Raw genomic sequence first — 16,324 nt, forward strand, 5'->3', positions numbered from 1 at the left:
CTGGAACAACTTAATTAACTTCCAAGGACACATATCATACAGGAAAAAGGAGGTTCATCCCTGCTGAAGAGAGGAGTCACTGTCCCTTCCACTGACAGAAACCTGTCCATATTTTTGCTGGGCATTATGTGTGAAATGAGAAAATAAATGTTATCATACAGCAAACAGAACCTATCAAGAGAAGAGCCAGAGGAACCTTGTCACACAGAAAGAGTTCAAGGGGTTTTCCTGCTAAGTTGGTTTTATCCCTTCAGCTTGTTCCTGGCTGAACTCTGTAGGCACTGGTACCATCACAGAGACACAGAAGTCTGTTGCAAGTCTTCTGCAAGAATTTTACAAAAAGTAAATAAGATTTGTGTTTACTCAGAACCTGAAACACAAAGGCATTAGAAATGTCAGTTCGTCAGACTCTTCTGTTTTTACATTTTGGTACCTTACCATAGTGAGTTTTCCCCATCATTTTCCCTGGTGGTAAGGAGGTAACAGAGAATAGAATATATCTGTTTTTCTTATCTCACAGATAAAACAAACATTTACATTACGTTACTGAAAAATGAATACAGGAGAACTTTCCACCCCATCCTGTGTTATATAATATCTTTTTTTATATCTATCAAATATGAAGTGACTATGTGATTCTATGATCTATTAGCATATGTAAGCTTGCAATGTTTTTCGTCAGGATTTTGAAGTGATATGAAAATACAGTTTATCTAATCCTTCCCAACTTTGACTTAGCAAAAGGTTCAATCAGATTTTGACATCTCTTCTAGCTGACTGTCTCTTTAGTTTTTATGGGTGGCTATTTCTGAAGAATTTTATACATCTGAAGTATAATTTTCTTGTTTCTGCACTACATAAAGCTATGCAGTTTTCACACAAGAAGCAAAGCAGTCCTATTTTACAAGCCACTGGGCTTGCAGGTAATATTAGCTAACAGACGGAAGTGTGAATATTCAGATATGCTTTGTTACACATACATATGTTGAACAACATGACAGTCTAGATGAGAGGGGTGTATTTCTATTTCCATAGCTCCCTGAAGGCTGCTGCACAGAAAAGTCCTGATGATTCCTCCCATCAAACATGCATGTCTATGCTTGTTTGCATGTATCTTTGTGGGACTGTGCGTAAATATACATATACATACACAAATATCTGTGTGAAAAAATAATTCACTTTCTAGCACAATGATATGTCAAATTTCCAATATATTTTCTTACAAAATAGTTATTGATATGAGACTGGATAGAAAAGTGCACTACTTGTGTGCATGGCTTACATACTGTTTCAAATATTAGCTGCATGCTAGAGGACTGATAATAGAATAGGAATCAGGGAAAGGGGAAAGGAAACATCTTTTATCTCCCCTCTCAATTTATTCACTATAAAGCTGCTGGGCCTTTTATTGTTTCACATGAAAAACAGTAGTAGAGGAATAATGCTCCTATAAAACCTATGATTTTCTCATTATTTCCTCACATCTTTCAGATACTGCCAAGTAGCCATTCTCACAAAGGGCTAGTAATATCTAATCCTTAATAGTTAATATTTTTAGGTTACCTTTGATACCAGGACACGTTCATTGCATTTCACTAAGCAAAATGATGAAGCAACTTCTTCCATGTCCAACTTAGCCTTGCTTCCATTCACAAATGCTCCTTCTCTCTACAGCTCACAAATTTTTTATTGACTATATCCAGCTTGATAAATAAAAATGTATTTTTCCTTGTTTTCCACAATCACCTATGTTTTCTGGCTGCATTCTCCATTCCCCTTTTCTAAGATGTAAAAAAACCCTCCTCTTGTATTGAGTATCACTTTTGAAACTAGAGAACATGCATTTAATGCTTCTCTTCACCTCCAACTTCATCTACATTTAAGAGAAGTGGGCACCTAGAAATTAATAATTTTAAATGGATTATTAGTTCAGAAGAATACCTTCAGAGAAACTAATAATTTAATTTTTTCTACGAAGAAAAGTTTTAACTGAATTACTTAGATGAATTGAATTACTAACATTTTATAATGCTAGTTTGAGAAATCCAAGAGGAAATGCAATGTGTAGCAATAGCTCAGGAGGAATACAGTTTTATCTAACAATTTTACATAACTCTAATTCTCATGTGAAGAAAATAATTTATTTCCCTATGCTCATCATGGCCCTGATAAAAAGTAGTTCTTATAGTAAAAATAAAACAGCAGAAAGTTTTTGCAAGTATGCTAGTAATTGGCTTTCAAATAATTTCATGACAGGATCTGACCATTTACCACATTTCATCTAACACAAACAAAACAACCAAAAAAACCAGAATGCCCAGTGTTGCAAAATAATACACAATCTAACTTTAGCTGCGGGTCAAAAGTTGATATTAAAACAATCTTTTTGTGTGCCTTTCTTCTGTAAATATTTTCACTTTTTGGTTCAAATTCTCAGCCCCTGACACAGTAAGTTTCTCATTTGGAATCTATAAAATGTAATAAAAACATGCGAAAGAAAAAATAAAAAAGCTTTAATAGCCTCAATAATTTCTCATTGCCTTCAGAAAGATACAACTTCAACATTTGCTACAATGATGGTCACATCCCTCAATGACTTAACTAGGTGGGCAATGCTCAACCATTCAGATTCCCTTTCTTCATAGAAACATCCTCAGCAAGACAAAGGATCTCCAAATATGCTCTGAAGTACAGGAGTTCGGTAAGGATCCCCTCATACATTTTAAATAAGAAACCATACCTGAGGTTAATATCACATTAAAACGTTGTTCTTTATTTCTGGTCTTCAAAATAAATTCAAGCAGACATTTTCCTCTCAGTTTTACTGCCATTTGCCTCACTAACATCATGATTAAAAGGAAAGATGAAATAGAGCTTTGAGATTTCCATATGTGATTTTAAGTTATTCATACAAAAATGCATTAAGTGAAAAGAGCAAAAGATTTTGAAAATAAAAATAGCAGATTAAATATATTTATTTAGGACTCTTAGCAGTAATTAAGGTTCTACTTGGCTCTTGTGGAACCCTGAGAGATCTTTTCTTCTTCATTTGCAAACAGAAGTACTTTTGCCAGGAGGGGGTGCCAAGTACCCACAGCATTAATTATGCAAAAATAAAGCACATGGCAAATATTTTACTGAAAGTTAACAATTTTTATAGTAGTTGTACTTTGAACCTCGATAGAGCAAATAGTAAACAAAGCTTTCAGCAACTAATGGCTGCTAAAGCATCTGTTTAGCAAGGTATGTGTCTAGCATAGTCCTGCTAATTTCTCATTTACTAAAATTAGTCCAGTGCTTATCTGGGTACTTGGCAAATAATATAACATCAAAGAACTTATCTGCTGCAGTATTTCTATTATCTAAAACAGTATTTGAAAGCCATAGAAAAAAGCTAAAATTTAGAAGAGAGAGTAATTGTAAGGAAATGTCATGTCAATACAGTAATTCAACAGTCTGATAGATATTTGCACTTTGTGGGGCAGGAGGTGTTGATGGGAGGGGAAGGCAGAATGAACCTCTAAATACTGATCACAAAGCAGAGGGGTAGAGAGTTCTTGAACTAGTACATTTATTGATAACAATTAAAGCAGATTTTGCTCTGTTTTGTTTCTGTTTCCATGCTTGTTTTTAGGTAGTTTTAATATAAGGTGAGGTCCTTTTTCACTGTATTTTTAAAATTCTTTTTGTAAAAGCTTAAGCTTCTATGCCCTATTATCTATGAGTACCTCGTTCCATTTTTTTTGGAACAAGACAGCAATTTCTTGTTTTATGATACTTAAAATATTTTCTAAAAATTGATGAGAGCATCTTGAATCCACAAGTCAGCTACAGAACAAGTTGCTCTTTGTGTATACAGGATAATAGGTAATTCTACACAATTATGACCTAAATGACATTAAAGCATAATAAAAGCTTCAGTCCTCAATTTTGATAATGCTATGTTTTGTTGATAGCATCAAATTTTAACAAAGCAAGCCATCAAGCTTCAACAAAATGAACTTTCCAGGATTCTGGATAGCTTTACTGTTTTCTTGATTTCTTCTTTGTTAAAATATGCATTTATTTATGCGTAGACATTCAGATATTATTTATGCTGATCCATCCAAATATATAACTCAAGCTCCCTTCAAAACCACTTAATATATCAAAAGAAAAAATAGCTCAATGCAATAAATAACCTAAAATAGTTATTATAAATACAGAGGCAAAGTGACTTACATGGATATATGTTAATAGAATAAAGTGAAAATAAAGTATTTCATACAAAATAAACAACGTTACCACCCAGGCAGAAGAAATTTTATGTAAAAATTTTAAGAAAAAGCTATGTCTAACTGAACAACTTCTAACCACACTTCACTGGGAGCTACTGGGAGTAATCCATTCAATAACTAATCAGAACTATTCGTATCGCAAAGAGCACTGCAGAGAAACACTAAATTTTTAACAGAAAACTGTGCGTATACTGGGGACCAGGTCAGTTTTTATATTCAGGCTTCTACTGCAATAGAACTCCATAGATAGATCCAGGCACAAAAGGCTGTTTCCCCTGTGTGAGAGACAAGCCGGGTCCAGTACAGAAACATGAGAACCTGTGCTACAAACTATTGGAGAAGGTAAGGCCAAAGAAGAGAGAACATTAGATAAAAATTGGGTGTTTCAACATCAAAGGCACTGTAATCCCCTCCTCCCCCCAGGCATTCTCCTCAGTAAAGCCTTCCCACCAGGTATGGGATATCTCTTTCTGAGACACATGTAATGAGATCTCTAATCAAGTAAAATGGAGGTAGAAAAATGTTGATGAAACCAATTAGGTATCTAGTTGTGCTGGTTTGTTTTCCTGGAAATACTTAATGCTGCGGTAATGGATTCTACAGAGCTGAGGTAAAGAGATAATCAACTGATTTCTTTCAAAATTTTAGTCAAATAAGAGCAAATATGAGGAATATTCAGCAAGTACATAAACAGCTAAATACATAAATCCCTAACATACTAAGATACACAGAAATGGTATTTTAGATCTGGCACAGTTCTAACACAGTTAAAAGATAGCAATTTAAAGAATGTGACCTTGAAAACAGTTCTCAAAAATAACAACTCTGTGACCTTAAAATACATTAATTCATTAGATAAAAGTTTCTTCTCCCCAACAGCAAACATTTTCAATTTCACCAGCAAAATGTCATGACTCAAACAGCAGATGTTTTGCTGAGCTTTTCTCTTAATCTTTACAAAATCCTCTACTCTAGGTAAATAGCAGAAAACTGGAATAACTTGCAACCACTGTGCTAGCTTCAAAACAATGGTACTATAGCCCAGTCCTCTGGTATCTGCTAAAAACCTAATTCTGTTTTCTCCACTAGCCACATGTGGCCTGTTGTCCCATCAGAAAGCCCTAGAAACTACTCATAACAGTAGACAACTTAGACTTACGCATGATTGACACAAAAATGTAAAGTACTGCTGTCTACTTGATTTCACTGCAGCCATATTCCCTCCTCTGTGCAATAAGCAGTTCCTGGCTTCATACAAACTTTACTGGTCAAATATTTAATTTCTGTATTTTTTGTCTTCATCTTCTTATATTATCTGTTTGAAACTCCTGACAATCTCCCTCATTTGAAGAACTAAAATTAGGATTCCTGTGTAGGCTACATCGTTACTTAGGTCTTCTGCAGAACGAAGTATTGGAAACACCTTATTTTACACTACAGCCTAGCTATTGAAAATAGTTGATCCAAGTCCATGAGTTTACTCCCATCATTTGGATTTAATCCAGGACCTTCCAAATAATTATAGTGCAAAGTCAGGACCTCTGGCTTGGTCAGACATACCTATGCCTTGTGTTTCACATCTTACGGTAATTTTGCTAACCAGTCACGGTTATAGTATTGCTCTTCTCTTCTGCACCTGGAAGGGTGCTATTCCTCTTCCTTTTAAAAATCAACATATACTTCGTTTATGTGATGGTCACAGTCATATGTCATGGGTCTTTCTAGATGAAACTTTTATATATAAATTTACTTTGTTCTCTACTTGTTCTTCAGTTGTAATGAATGGCTCTTGGAGATTGGTCTCTGATTATTTAGAGTTTACAGTACGTGCTCCACTGCTTGTTTTACTTATTATGAATTATTACTATTCCCTTATTATATGGAAAAGATATAGAAGTATTGTTTAGGAAGGGACTTTGGTCAACCAATCGTAGTATGTTTGGCAACATGGATCCATGAGACTATATCTTTGTTTGAGCCCTGATATGATACATGCTATCGATAGCTACTGCTGATGGCTTACCATGCTTTCAGTATCTCCCTTTACAACTTCCTTTTTACCTAGTTTCACTGCTGATTGCTTCCTGTACTATCTTTATGTAAAACTCATTGATAAACTGCTCTAATGGCAAATCTGATAACTGAGAACCATTATGGCAATGTGTCCTCAGTCACAAATCATCTCTCTGCCTAAACTATTCTGCTGGAATGATCTCTACTGTCCTGTTTCTGCCAAAGGCAGCTGTTCCTTTGGACAGTAGCAACAACCATTATTCAGAACAGTCTTTATTCATTTATGCTCCTTCTACATTTTTGGCTTGCTGCTGAAGTGGGAGGGTAATGTGGCAAGGCACTTCTGTCACTTTAGAAACCTCCTTTTACCACATAAACAACTTCAAGAGGACATCCTTCTTATTGTCAATTCTTATGGAAGTGACCTTCAGTATACTGCCATTGCAGGTGTACATCTATATGGCAACACTTGGTACCATTCAGAGTGCAGAGAAGATTGTGTGTTTTAATCAAAGTTATTATTTCCTAATTCTGCAGACCATATGGCACCATAAAGCCCACTGCAGAGCAGATATTTTCAAAGCATGACATTAACTTTACTAGGGACATTAACAAAGATGAGTAATGTTATCCTCACTGAAGTATGAATTATGCCAGCGTTTTCAAATTTGGATGGTTAAGGTTGTACCTAAAACAACTACCAATTTTTTTGCAGTTCTGAGACTTAATAGGAGTCCATCTGTGCCTGTATCTGAAAGTATTCATACATACTTCCACAATGACATTCTAGACAGAACTGATAAAGATAGCACTATTCTGATTTATGATTTTTCTGAAGTTTATCATTGGTACGTCTGCCCCTGTTCTAAAGATGTATCTCAGGAAAACAAAAAATTAATTTCTCAGTAAGCACTCAATGTAATTTTAGTTGTATTTTAGATTACTAATCAAAGGTACAGTACTGACAAATGTTATGAACTACAATTTAATTCAAAATATTTTTTAATTCTGTCCAGTTTTGTGAATGCAGTGCCTTTATGCTACAACCTACATAGGTTGCCACATTCCATAATACTGCCTGGTAAATAACGTACACATTTGTTACCATCAATCCTGTCACCATGCTCTCATTATTAATACGTTAATGTGGTTAATTATTAAAACATACCAAGTATGTTCCAATTACTTTTTCCTTCCTGCCTCCACTTGCTTAATGCAATACATTCTAACTAGAAACATTTTTTACCTTCCCACCATCTTGATGACTGATATAAGCAATGGGCGATATTCGCTAGACATTCAACATATAGCCTGTCTGCATGAACAAGTCAGATGTGGAATGAGGCTTTGGGATCATGCCTGTGGGCATTAATGAGCTTATTAGAACACTGTAACTAGGATTATCTGAATTTCTTATTCAGAGAGTTGAAACCTCTGTAAGTCTCTTGCCTTCAACTACTAACAAGGTCAGTTTAAATTCACTGCTGCTCTAAAACCACAATTTTTTTCTTCTCATATTGAGAATAGTCACGATGATTATGTATGATCTATGTTAACAAAAAAGGGTAAAACCTTTTGGAAGAAAACAATATATGAACCATACACTTCTGGTTTTATTATTATTAATTCAATGTAGCACAATTGACCTTGGCAGTAATTCTCACAGTGAAATGAAAGCACCACTTTTCATTGGTTCCATCACATCCACTTTGGGATGTTAAGCTTTCGCTTTTGCCCACAGTTTTCACTGATCTTGCACTTGAAAACTTCTCTTCACCATCAACTTTACTTCTCTCTTATGGTATCCATAAAGATAGTTATTCTGAAAATTACTTAAGTGCATATTTAGATGAAGATACGATTCTTTCAATAATTAAAGATGTGATTCTTTCAAGAATTGTACAATTTGCTTATTGGGATTAGACTGGAAAAAACATCTTTACATGTTTTTAATAAAATAAATTAAAAAATTGTTCTAAAAGCTATAACAGCATCATGCAGAAATACATAACAACTTATCTTAGGGGTTTTAAGATTTTTTGTTTGCTTGTTTTTTACTTCAGTCTGTCTGGAGTAAATACATTATTAAACCACAGCATTTTTAATGACTGCGCTTACCAGTTGCTGTCCTTGGACGCCCCAGGCTGCATACTGTAAAACTGAATCCTCTACTTCTGGAGGGTTTAACTCCCAAACTTCCCTTGAAAAAATGTAAACATTTTTACTTGAACACACTGGCATCACCTTATGTGTAGAACCACTGACAATGACATCATATTGAAAAAATAATGTGACCTACCTTGTGTGTATGTTATAAATCACATATGAAGCTGTATAAGAATAATGAAAAACCTGTGGCAAAAAAAGAAAGCATAAGAATTACAAAAACAAATACTGGATTAAGTACAGACTACCATTATGATACTCACAGTTTTTCAATCCCTGTAAACACAGATATCTTTATTACTGAATGAAAGATTTTACTGAATTAATTATAACCAATAGACTTGAACCAGGGTTTGAAAGCTCTATGAAGGACACACATACTCATCTATTAATTTAACCAGAAACTTAACCTCTACAACTGCAGAGAAAAAGTCCCAATCAGAAAAAATCTGTTTCCTGATTAAAAAAATGATTTAAAAAACAAAACCAAAACTGAACAAAAGACCCCAAGAACATATCTCAGGAATATAAATCACTTTTTCCTGTATTTCTTCATCAAGTTACGGTCAAAATTATTGTACAGGCATCACAGTTATTTCACTTGAAATGCAGAGAGATACAGGGTCATATGATGTTTTTCTAACCAGCTGCTATGTGCAGCCTGAGCCACCTTCTGGGCTATGGCTCACAGAACAGAACAGAAAAACCAAGTGCTTACCGGGGCTCTGTTTGGTGTGGTTTTCCTTAAATGTGTTTCAGTCTGATTTTGAACAACTTACTTTGAAATTCAGGGAAAGTTTGTTTTATCTGAGATTTTGTGTATGCAACATTTTGTGTAAAATAAAGAGCTATTTGTCAGGAAACCTTCCTAATTCATCAGGAAGCTACTAGCAACTTTTGGTTTCAAAAACCCCAGGATTCTCTGGATGGGAAAGTAGAGCAAACCTAGTGTACAGTCTTATGTTACTGTCTTCATTTGTTAAAAATTTTGTTGAAGTCAAATGAAATCAATAGAATTGTCATTTAAGTACAAAACATTAAGGCCTGATGAATGCAGACCAAGAAGCTCCTAGTGGGAAACAGCATGGTTCAGTGTTTAGTGTGATGTAACACCACACCGAAGGGCTAAATCAAAACAAACTATTACACATTTTCTCTAAAGTCAAACATTAGTCGATATACATATAGTGAATAAAAGACGTTTTTCTGTCTTCCAGGCTTAGGTGATTTGTTTTAAAATAGCTTATTTCTTTAGCACTATGTCTCACGTTATGAAAATAGCATAATTCCATACTATTAATGAATTTTATTACGAATTGGATTTACTTCATGGTCTTAGAATATACAATGTATTTGTGACTAATTATCACTGTACTAAGAAACACTCTTTTTAATGTAAACTACTATCAGAAAGAAACACAGGGTCACATCCACTACACTTGTTGTAGCTTCATGCCTACAAAGCCACAGTATGTCTGCTTGGCACGTGGAGGATTTATTTCTGGACAGTGTCAGGGTAGTTCCAGTTAGATGGAAACTGATACAGATGTAAAGCCAAAACCTTAATATAGATATATGTGTTGGGAACTTTTTAGTTTATATTATCTGCACCAGGAATCTTTCAGTATCTCCTCCAAAGCAAAAAGACAAAGCAGGATCACACATGAACAGAGTCATTGGAATTTGTCACTATTGTACGAGTGGGGTAATTTTCTCTGGAGATCATTCAGTAACAGAACCATCTCCAACACCCTTCCACTGACTCCGTTTCCATTATTAGTTCCCTGTCAACACACAACAAGAATTTAGCATGTCCTAATTCCTTGCTGGCTGATGCTACAAGAAGCCCACAAAGGTCTGTAAGATTAGTAACTGTACTTTATGCAACAGTTGCATTTCCCTTCTATACAAACCACCCTTTTAGGTAAGAATCACTTCCATTTTCCAAGTCTGTGATGATTAGCATTGAAAGTGTTGCTTCAGTGAGAAAAAACACACATATATTAATAAGCATGCCCAAACAGTTAGGGTTTTCTTATATTACTGCTTATGATAAAGTGTTTGGTCATGCAAGGGTACCAGCCTCTTCTGAGAAGTGCTAAGTGTGACAGAAATAGAGACAAATTATAATAATATTATGACTGCTGCAGGAGGTGCAAAGATACCAAGAAGAATATTCTGATTTATTTTCTCTAAATAGCTATCATAAACATATCTACTACCATGTCTCTATACTATATATACATATACATCTAATTATATACATAGTAGAAGCAGACTACTTGCTTACATACCATAACGTTTAAAGTTCAGTGGGATTTCTGGGAAAAAATAACTTGGTAATAACACACTTGAGAGCCTATCAAGATAGAGTTATTAAAGTACTGCTGGTAAGTCAATGAGACAAACAACTGGCTTCAAAGCTCCTGCTTTCTTTTATTATAAATCTTATATTGCTGGAGGTAAAAGATAGCAGATCAAAGGCACATAAACGGTTAAATCATGGTGGTTTCTGCACAGGGCATATATTGCCAGAGGCTGCCCAGAGGGGCATTTGCCCACAGCTGTTAGAGGGGACAGTCTCATACACACAGTTACAGGGAAGAGGACTGGGTCTCTTCTCCTTTCAGGAAAAGGGTAAAGGATATCACAGATAATGTGCAGAGGGCTGGCAAGTATTTAGATGAGAAATATTTAAAAAGTAAATTATTAGACAATATATTTCAACAAGAAATGCTAAACTAATAAGTAATTTTGACAGCTTTAACAGAAAATATGCTATAACAACAAGAACCACACTTCATATTTCATGTGGGAACTCTCCTCTTGCCTTGTAGTAGAATTTCTATGTAAATGTTCATGTAGAAGTATTAATATATTTCTGTTAAATATATCAATAGTTTTGAAAGAGCTATACAACCAGAGGAGACCAACATTACAATGAAGTCACTTTCAGACAGGATGTCGACATTTTTCTCAAATTACTCGTTAGTTTTATTTTTTAATAAGAATATCAGAAATAAAATACAAGCAGGAGGTTTCCTAATTCATCTTGCTTGCAATTGCCACATACTGAAACACCATCATTATTGATATTAAAACAAACAAACAAAAAAAAGAGGACAGAAAAAAAATCTTTCTTTTTCATGTCTGGCTTATGCAGTAAATGTCATATTCCTAGGAAGCTCTCACAGTTTTGTATAAAGGCTTACCTGTGGAGATCCTAAAAAGGATTTTGGTAAAGCTTTAGCTGGCACAGAGGCATGTCAATGGATAGGAACACACATCTACTGATCCTTAATGTATCACAACTGACACCACACAGGAGGAGCCCAGAAGAGGGCACCAAGCCTGACGCTAACCATAAGGAATACCAGGAACTCTCAAAATATCAGGATCAGACCTCCCATGCTGACACCAGCCATGTCCCCTCTGGAAGAGGAATACGTAGGCTTGGGGATTCTGCCCTGCAGCTCTTGTTCTGTGGGATATGAATTAATCAGAAAAAAGAAATCTGGTAATTTATGATGGTGTTTGCAAAGATACAGACTGAGAGCTCACACAGGTAAAGCTCGGGCTGCACTGTCCCCTCTCATGGTGTATTTACAGTGAAGGCTGGTCAGCATCTTCACCATTTAAATCTGAAGTGGTATCGTTTCTATTCCAAAATGTGTTCAAAAATTTCTTGCACTCCAAGCCTTTTAACTGGGGTGGTATCAAAAGACTAAATTAAGGCTATATTTAAACATGGACAGTAAATTACTCCAGCTGACAAAAAAATGACATACTTAAGTAGTGAAACTAAGGAAAAGGGAGAAAGGCTGTAGTGAAAAAAAGACTCATCTTCTAGGTACAAAGAGGAGAATCAATTAATGAATATAGACAAAGAGAAGGTCTCTAAGAAGTGAAGCAATGTAGAAGAACAAAGCCTTTTAAAATATTAAATGCATTACAGTAATTTCTGCGCTGTCATATCAGAGGAGGGAAATGAAGAAAGGAAAATGGCCTTGTATAATTTAATAATATAACTATACATGTTAAGGTGGGACACTGCAAGAAGCCTCACCTCCACGAGTGACATGTATGCTTGCCTTTCTGACAAGTAAATAACTTGCCTGTTTCTGTTGTGATAAGCCAGAAAATGTTCCCCACAATGCTCATTTGAGAGCTGTGAAAATGGCTTTTTAGTGCAGAAAGACAGCATTACTTCCCCCCTCAATACAATTTATTTGATTTTTCATTTGCCACAGAACACAGCAAGTAACTACTGTTGTATATCATATATTTCTTCTGAATTCAGTTTTTAATCAATTTATAAACTGAAGACAGGTTTTTATGTGATGCTGCAAAACACTGAAATATTTAGCTGCATTTGTGTATGAAAAAAAAAAAATTACAGAACAAACTTAGACCTAAAAGAAAAAGGTGAAAAAAGTATTTAATGACAAATTGTTCCAGTCAAAACTTATTGAAAAAACAATCTATCATTCAGCTAACAGCCAACAATAAAAAAAAACACACTTATCAATCACGATCTGAACTTTTAGATGACATATTGTTCTGGGTTTTATATGTCCTTTATTTTCTACGTTTCAAAGAATGTCTTTGTCTGAGGTGTCTACAAATGAAATACTGTCATGGAACTTAATGCATAGCCCAGCAAGATGTGCAAAACCAATGTGCAATACACACATAGACCTCCTCCACTAATTCTGTAATATACTCCAGAAAATACTCAGTTTGCTGTCCTAAGGTAATTTGGAAAACATCCCTCAGCAGAATAGTGTTTGCACTAAAAAGCTGCCAAGAAAACCTCTCTAGCAGTATTTCTACAGGATGATGAGGGCCCTCAGCTCTGGGGAAACAGAGGAGAGCTGATGACATTAGAGCCTCACGGCCCTATAATCACAAAATGCTCGGGCATGCCAAATGGCTTGACACATCCTTTAACTATTTCCTATATTATAAACCCATTATATTCTTTCACATGTTATTTATTTAGAGCAATAACAATGTCTCCTTGCTAGCGCAGCTTTTTGCAAGGTAGTGAACAGACTGTTCTATATTTTCATTTCTACCCATGCAGACATCCATACTCTGAACTTATCTCCGTGCTTCTCAGCGCTGCTAGACTCTCTAAATTCTCCTTTCAGATTCAAATAAGACGTCTCACAGGGCATAACAGCACTCAGTCTGAGCAAGAATGACAAAAAGCAACAGTATATGAAATACATTGTAAATTTTGGCATCTGCAGTAACACTTTCTGTTATCCCAAAGTTTACCAGCCAAACAGGGTATATATCTCACCCACAGTATTCCTATGGTAGATATCTATTTTTTGTATTGTACCTAGCAAATAACAAAGAGACTATTTAAAACCATATCCTTCCCATTAATTAAAAATAAATGCAGCAGAGTATCATTAAGTAACTGAAATTGCAGAATATGCCATTGCACCCATCCCACTTATCTCAAAACACATACATTGACCTTGAAAGAGAGGCAGTTTCTCAGATAAGGTTCAAAACCTTTATGACCCAAAAGATCAAAACCTAAAAGATCTTTATGATTCATCAGTCAGGTATCAGATCTTTTATGGGTCAATTTACACTTCTGATCACATGGAAAACAAAATCTAGCATTTTAAGAGACTAGTAGTCTGAATGAATAAATTATCTTATTATTAGAATAAGAATTAAAGGAATTAATCAGAATTAAAACCAGAATGACCAGCTGTAGCTGTGGCAAGTGTTAACTGATGCAATATACTGATGCCTCCCAAATAGTACTATTCATAAAAACAGAAAGAACAAGAAACTCCTTTTACTGCTTCACAGGCACAAGTCAGTTATTAGGCAGATCAAAGCTAAGAGAACCTGACCTGCAAATGGTTTTGTGTGCCTGAAAGCTTTTCTGTTTTTTCCAGCTACATCAGTTGGTCTAAAAAAATATATTACCTCGTCCCACAAATCTTGTCACATTTATATCTTCAGGCAATCACATCTATAACAACGTTATCAAGAAACAAACATTCCTGAGCCCAGCTGAAAAAAAAAAAGGACTACCTGAAACTAAAAATAATCCTTCCTAATTAATAACCTGTGTTACAGTATATATCACAAAATACATGTGAACTGGGAAATCAAGGGAGAGGACACACTGAAGCAGGGAATACATCTTGCCAAGGACACTCACTTCTTCATTCGTCCATGGCCCTTCTTGCTTTTTAAGATCTTTCATTATACATTAGTGAAATGATTTGGCATGTGTTCAAACTGCCTCAGTGGGTGCCAGACACAGGAACTACTGGCTGTTGTACACAGCTTGAAGAACAGCAACACAAGTAGGATTTTGCCTTCATCCTCTTTTCTACAATTGAATGAGGCATTTGAAGAATTACTGAAAAATCTACTTATGCTCAAAACCAAACCAAAAGACTCTGCCATGGTAAAGCGATTACAAGGCCGAAACAAAAGTTAACCAATCATTCATCTGTCATCCATGCAAGGAAGTACTCCCACACGATAACACACAGAACCACATTCATAGTTCCCAGATCAAACCTTCAATAAACCTTCACTAAAGACTCAAAAATTCAATTTAGACAAAGAAATGCAAATGTATATTGCTTTCTCTTTTGCCTTTGGGATAAAAGTGTCTTGGAAGTAAAATGGAGCCTGCAGAACATGCCATGAACTACAAAGAGTAACTGAATACCAGATGCAGAATGGAGAGAATATGAGGGAAATGTGATGAAATACAGACACACAGGATGGTTACTGAGACCTTTTGGAGGGCTTGAAATTAATGCCCTATGCTTGCGACAGTTGTATCAAAAGCAAGTGGCACAGCAGGCAATATGAGACTGTGTTGATGACTTTGTGTAAGTCTATCCCACAGATGCAGAGAACCCATCTAACTCAGTATGATCTGATCCCAGTGATCTGGGAGCGTGATGAAGCGCAACGCTGAGCTACTTGTACATGAGCTCGCGATACGGGGCTTTGGCACGGCTTCTGAAGCATGACGCCGCACTGATCCAGCCACAGCATTGTCAGACTGCAATTAGTACCTGCACATAGTGCAACAACGTACAAATTAAGACTAGAAGGAGGTTGGATGGTTCTACAACATATTCCATTGTACGGTTAGAGATCTGACTTTTGTTACTTAATTTTCAGCTAGTATGAAACGAGCCAGGCAAAACAAACAGTTGTATTATGTATTTTCAGTAAGTTGAGTTACTATATATTCATATTCACACTCTATACAAGATTACAGCCTATACAAATTATACAAAGTCTATACATATTATCTGTATAAATTATGCAAATTGTCTAAATTATTTCTCCTATAGCTAGTAATATTTTACTCTCAGTTTCGCTCATTGTACACTGGTGTAATTCAGATTTCCATCAATGAAAATGAGAAAAGACTTTGAGTAGGCCATTAATGTCAAACACAAACCCTTTATTCTGCTATGCATTCGGAGAACACCACATGATTTGTGGCCAGATTTCATCCTTTGTGGCAGTCTGCTGCAAGCAAATGAGTTACAGTGGGAGGGTGTTAGTCTTTGCCTTATGCCATCAGGATTCCAAGCAGTAACTTCTTGCTCTCTCTCAAAAAAAAAAAGGATCAACATTCACATAACAAACTCCTATTTCTCATTTCCATTTTATGAGCTTTAGGACATGTGACTTTGCTAGGACTGCAGTGCAAAGAGAATGGAATCAGTGTCTAATGTGCTGAGCCAGAACTTTCACAAAACAATAAAAATGATATAGTCTTTTCTTCTCTTTGTATTACGAGATGTGCGACGCTCCTGTTACTAAAACCTGTGATGGAGTTAATAAGATGATGTTAG

The 16,324-nt window shown here is 35.5% G+C and overlaps 1 protein-coding gene across 1 annotated transcript in view; it reads right to left on the bottom strand.

The window, feature by feature from the left end:
* Positions 1-16,324, bottom strand: part of DPP10 (dipeptidyl peptidase like 10) — a 90,624-nt gene that overhangs the window by 67,223 nt on the left and 7,077 nt on the right. Inside the window, exons 3-4 of the mRNA XM_010166402.2 lie at positions 8,590-8,642; positions 8,409-8,490 (exon numbers count right to left, since the gene is read on the bottom strand). Of these exons, the coding sequence (XP_010164704.2) occupies positions 8,409-8,490; positions 8,590-8,642 (135 nt within the window). The remainder of the gene's footprint in view (positions 1-8,408; positions 8,491-8,589; positions 8,643-16,324) is intronic.

The sequence above is a fragment of the Antrostomus carolinensis genome, unplaced genomic scaffold (genome assembly GCF_000700745.2).
Source record: "Antrostomus carolinensis isolate BGI_N321 unplaced genomic scaffold, ASM70074v2 scaffold19674, whole genome shotgun sequence".
Lineage (NCBI taxonomy): Eukaryota > Metazoa > Chordata > Aves > Caprimulgiformes > Caprimulgidae > Antrostomus > Antrostomus carolinensis.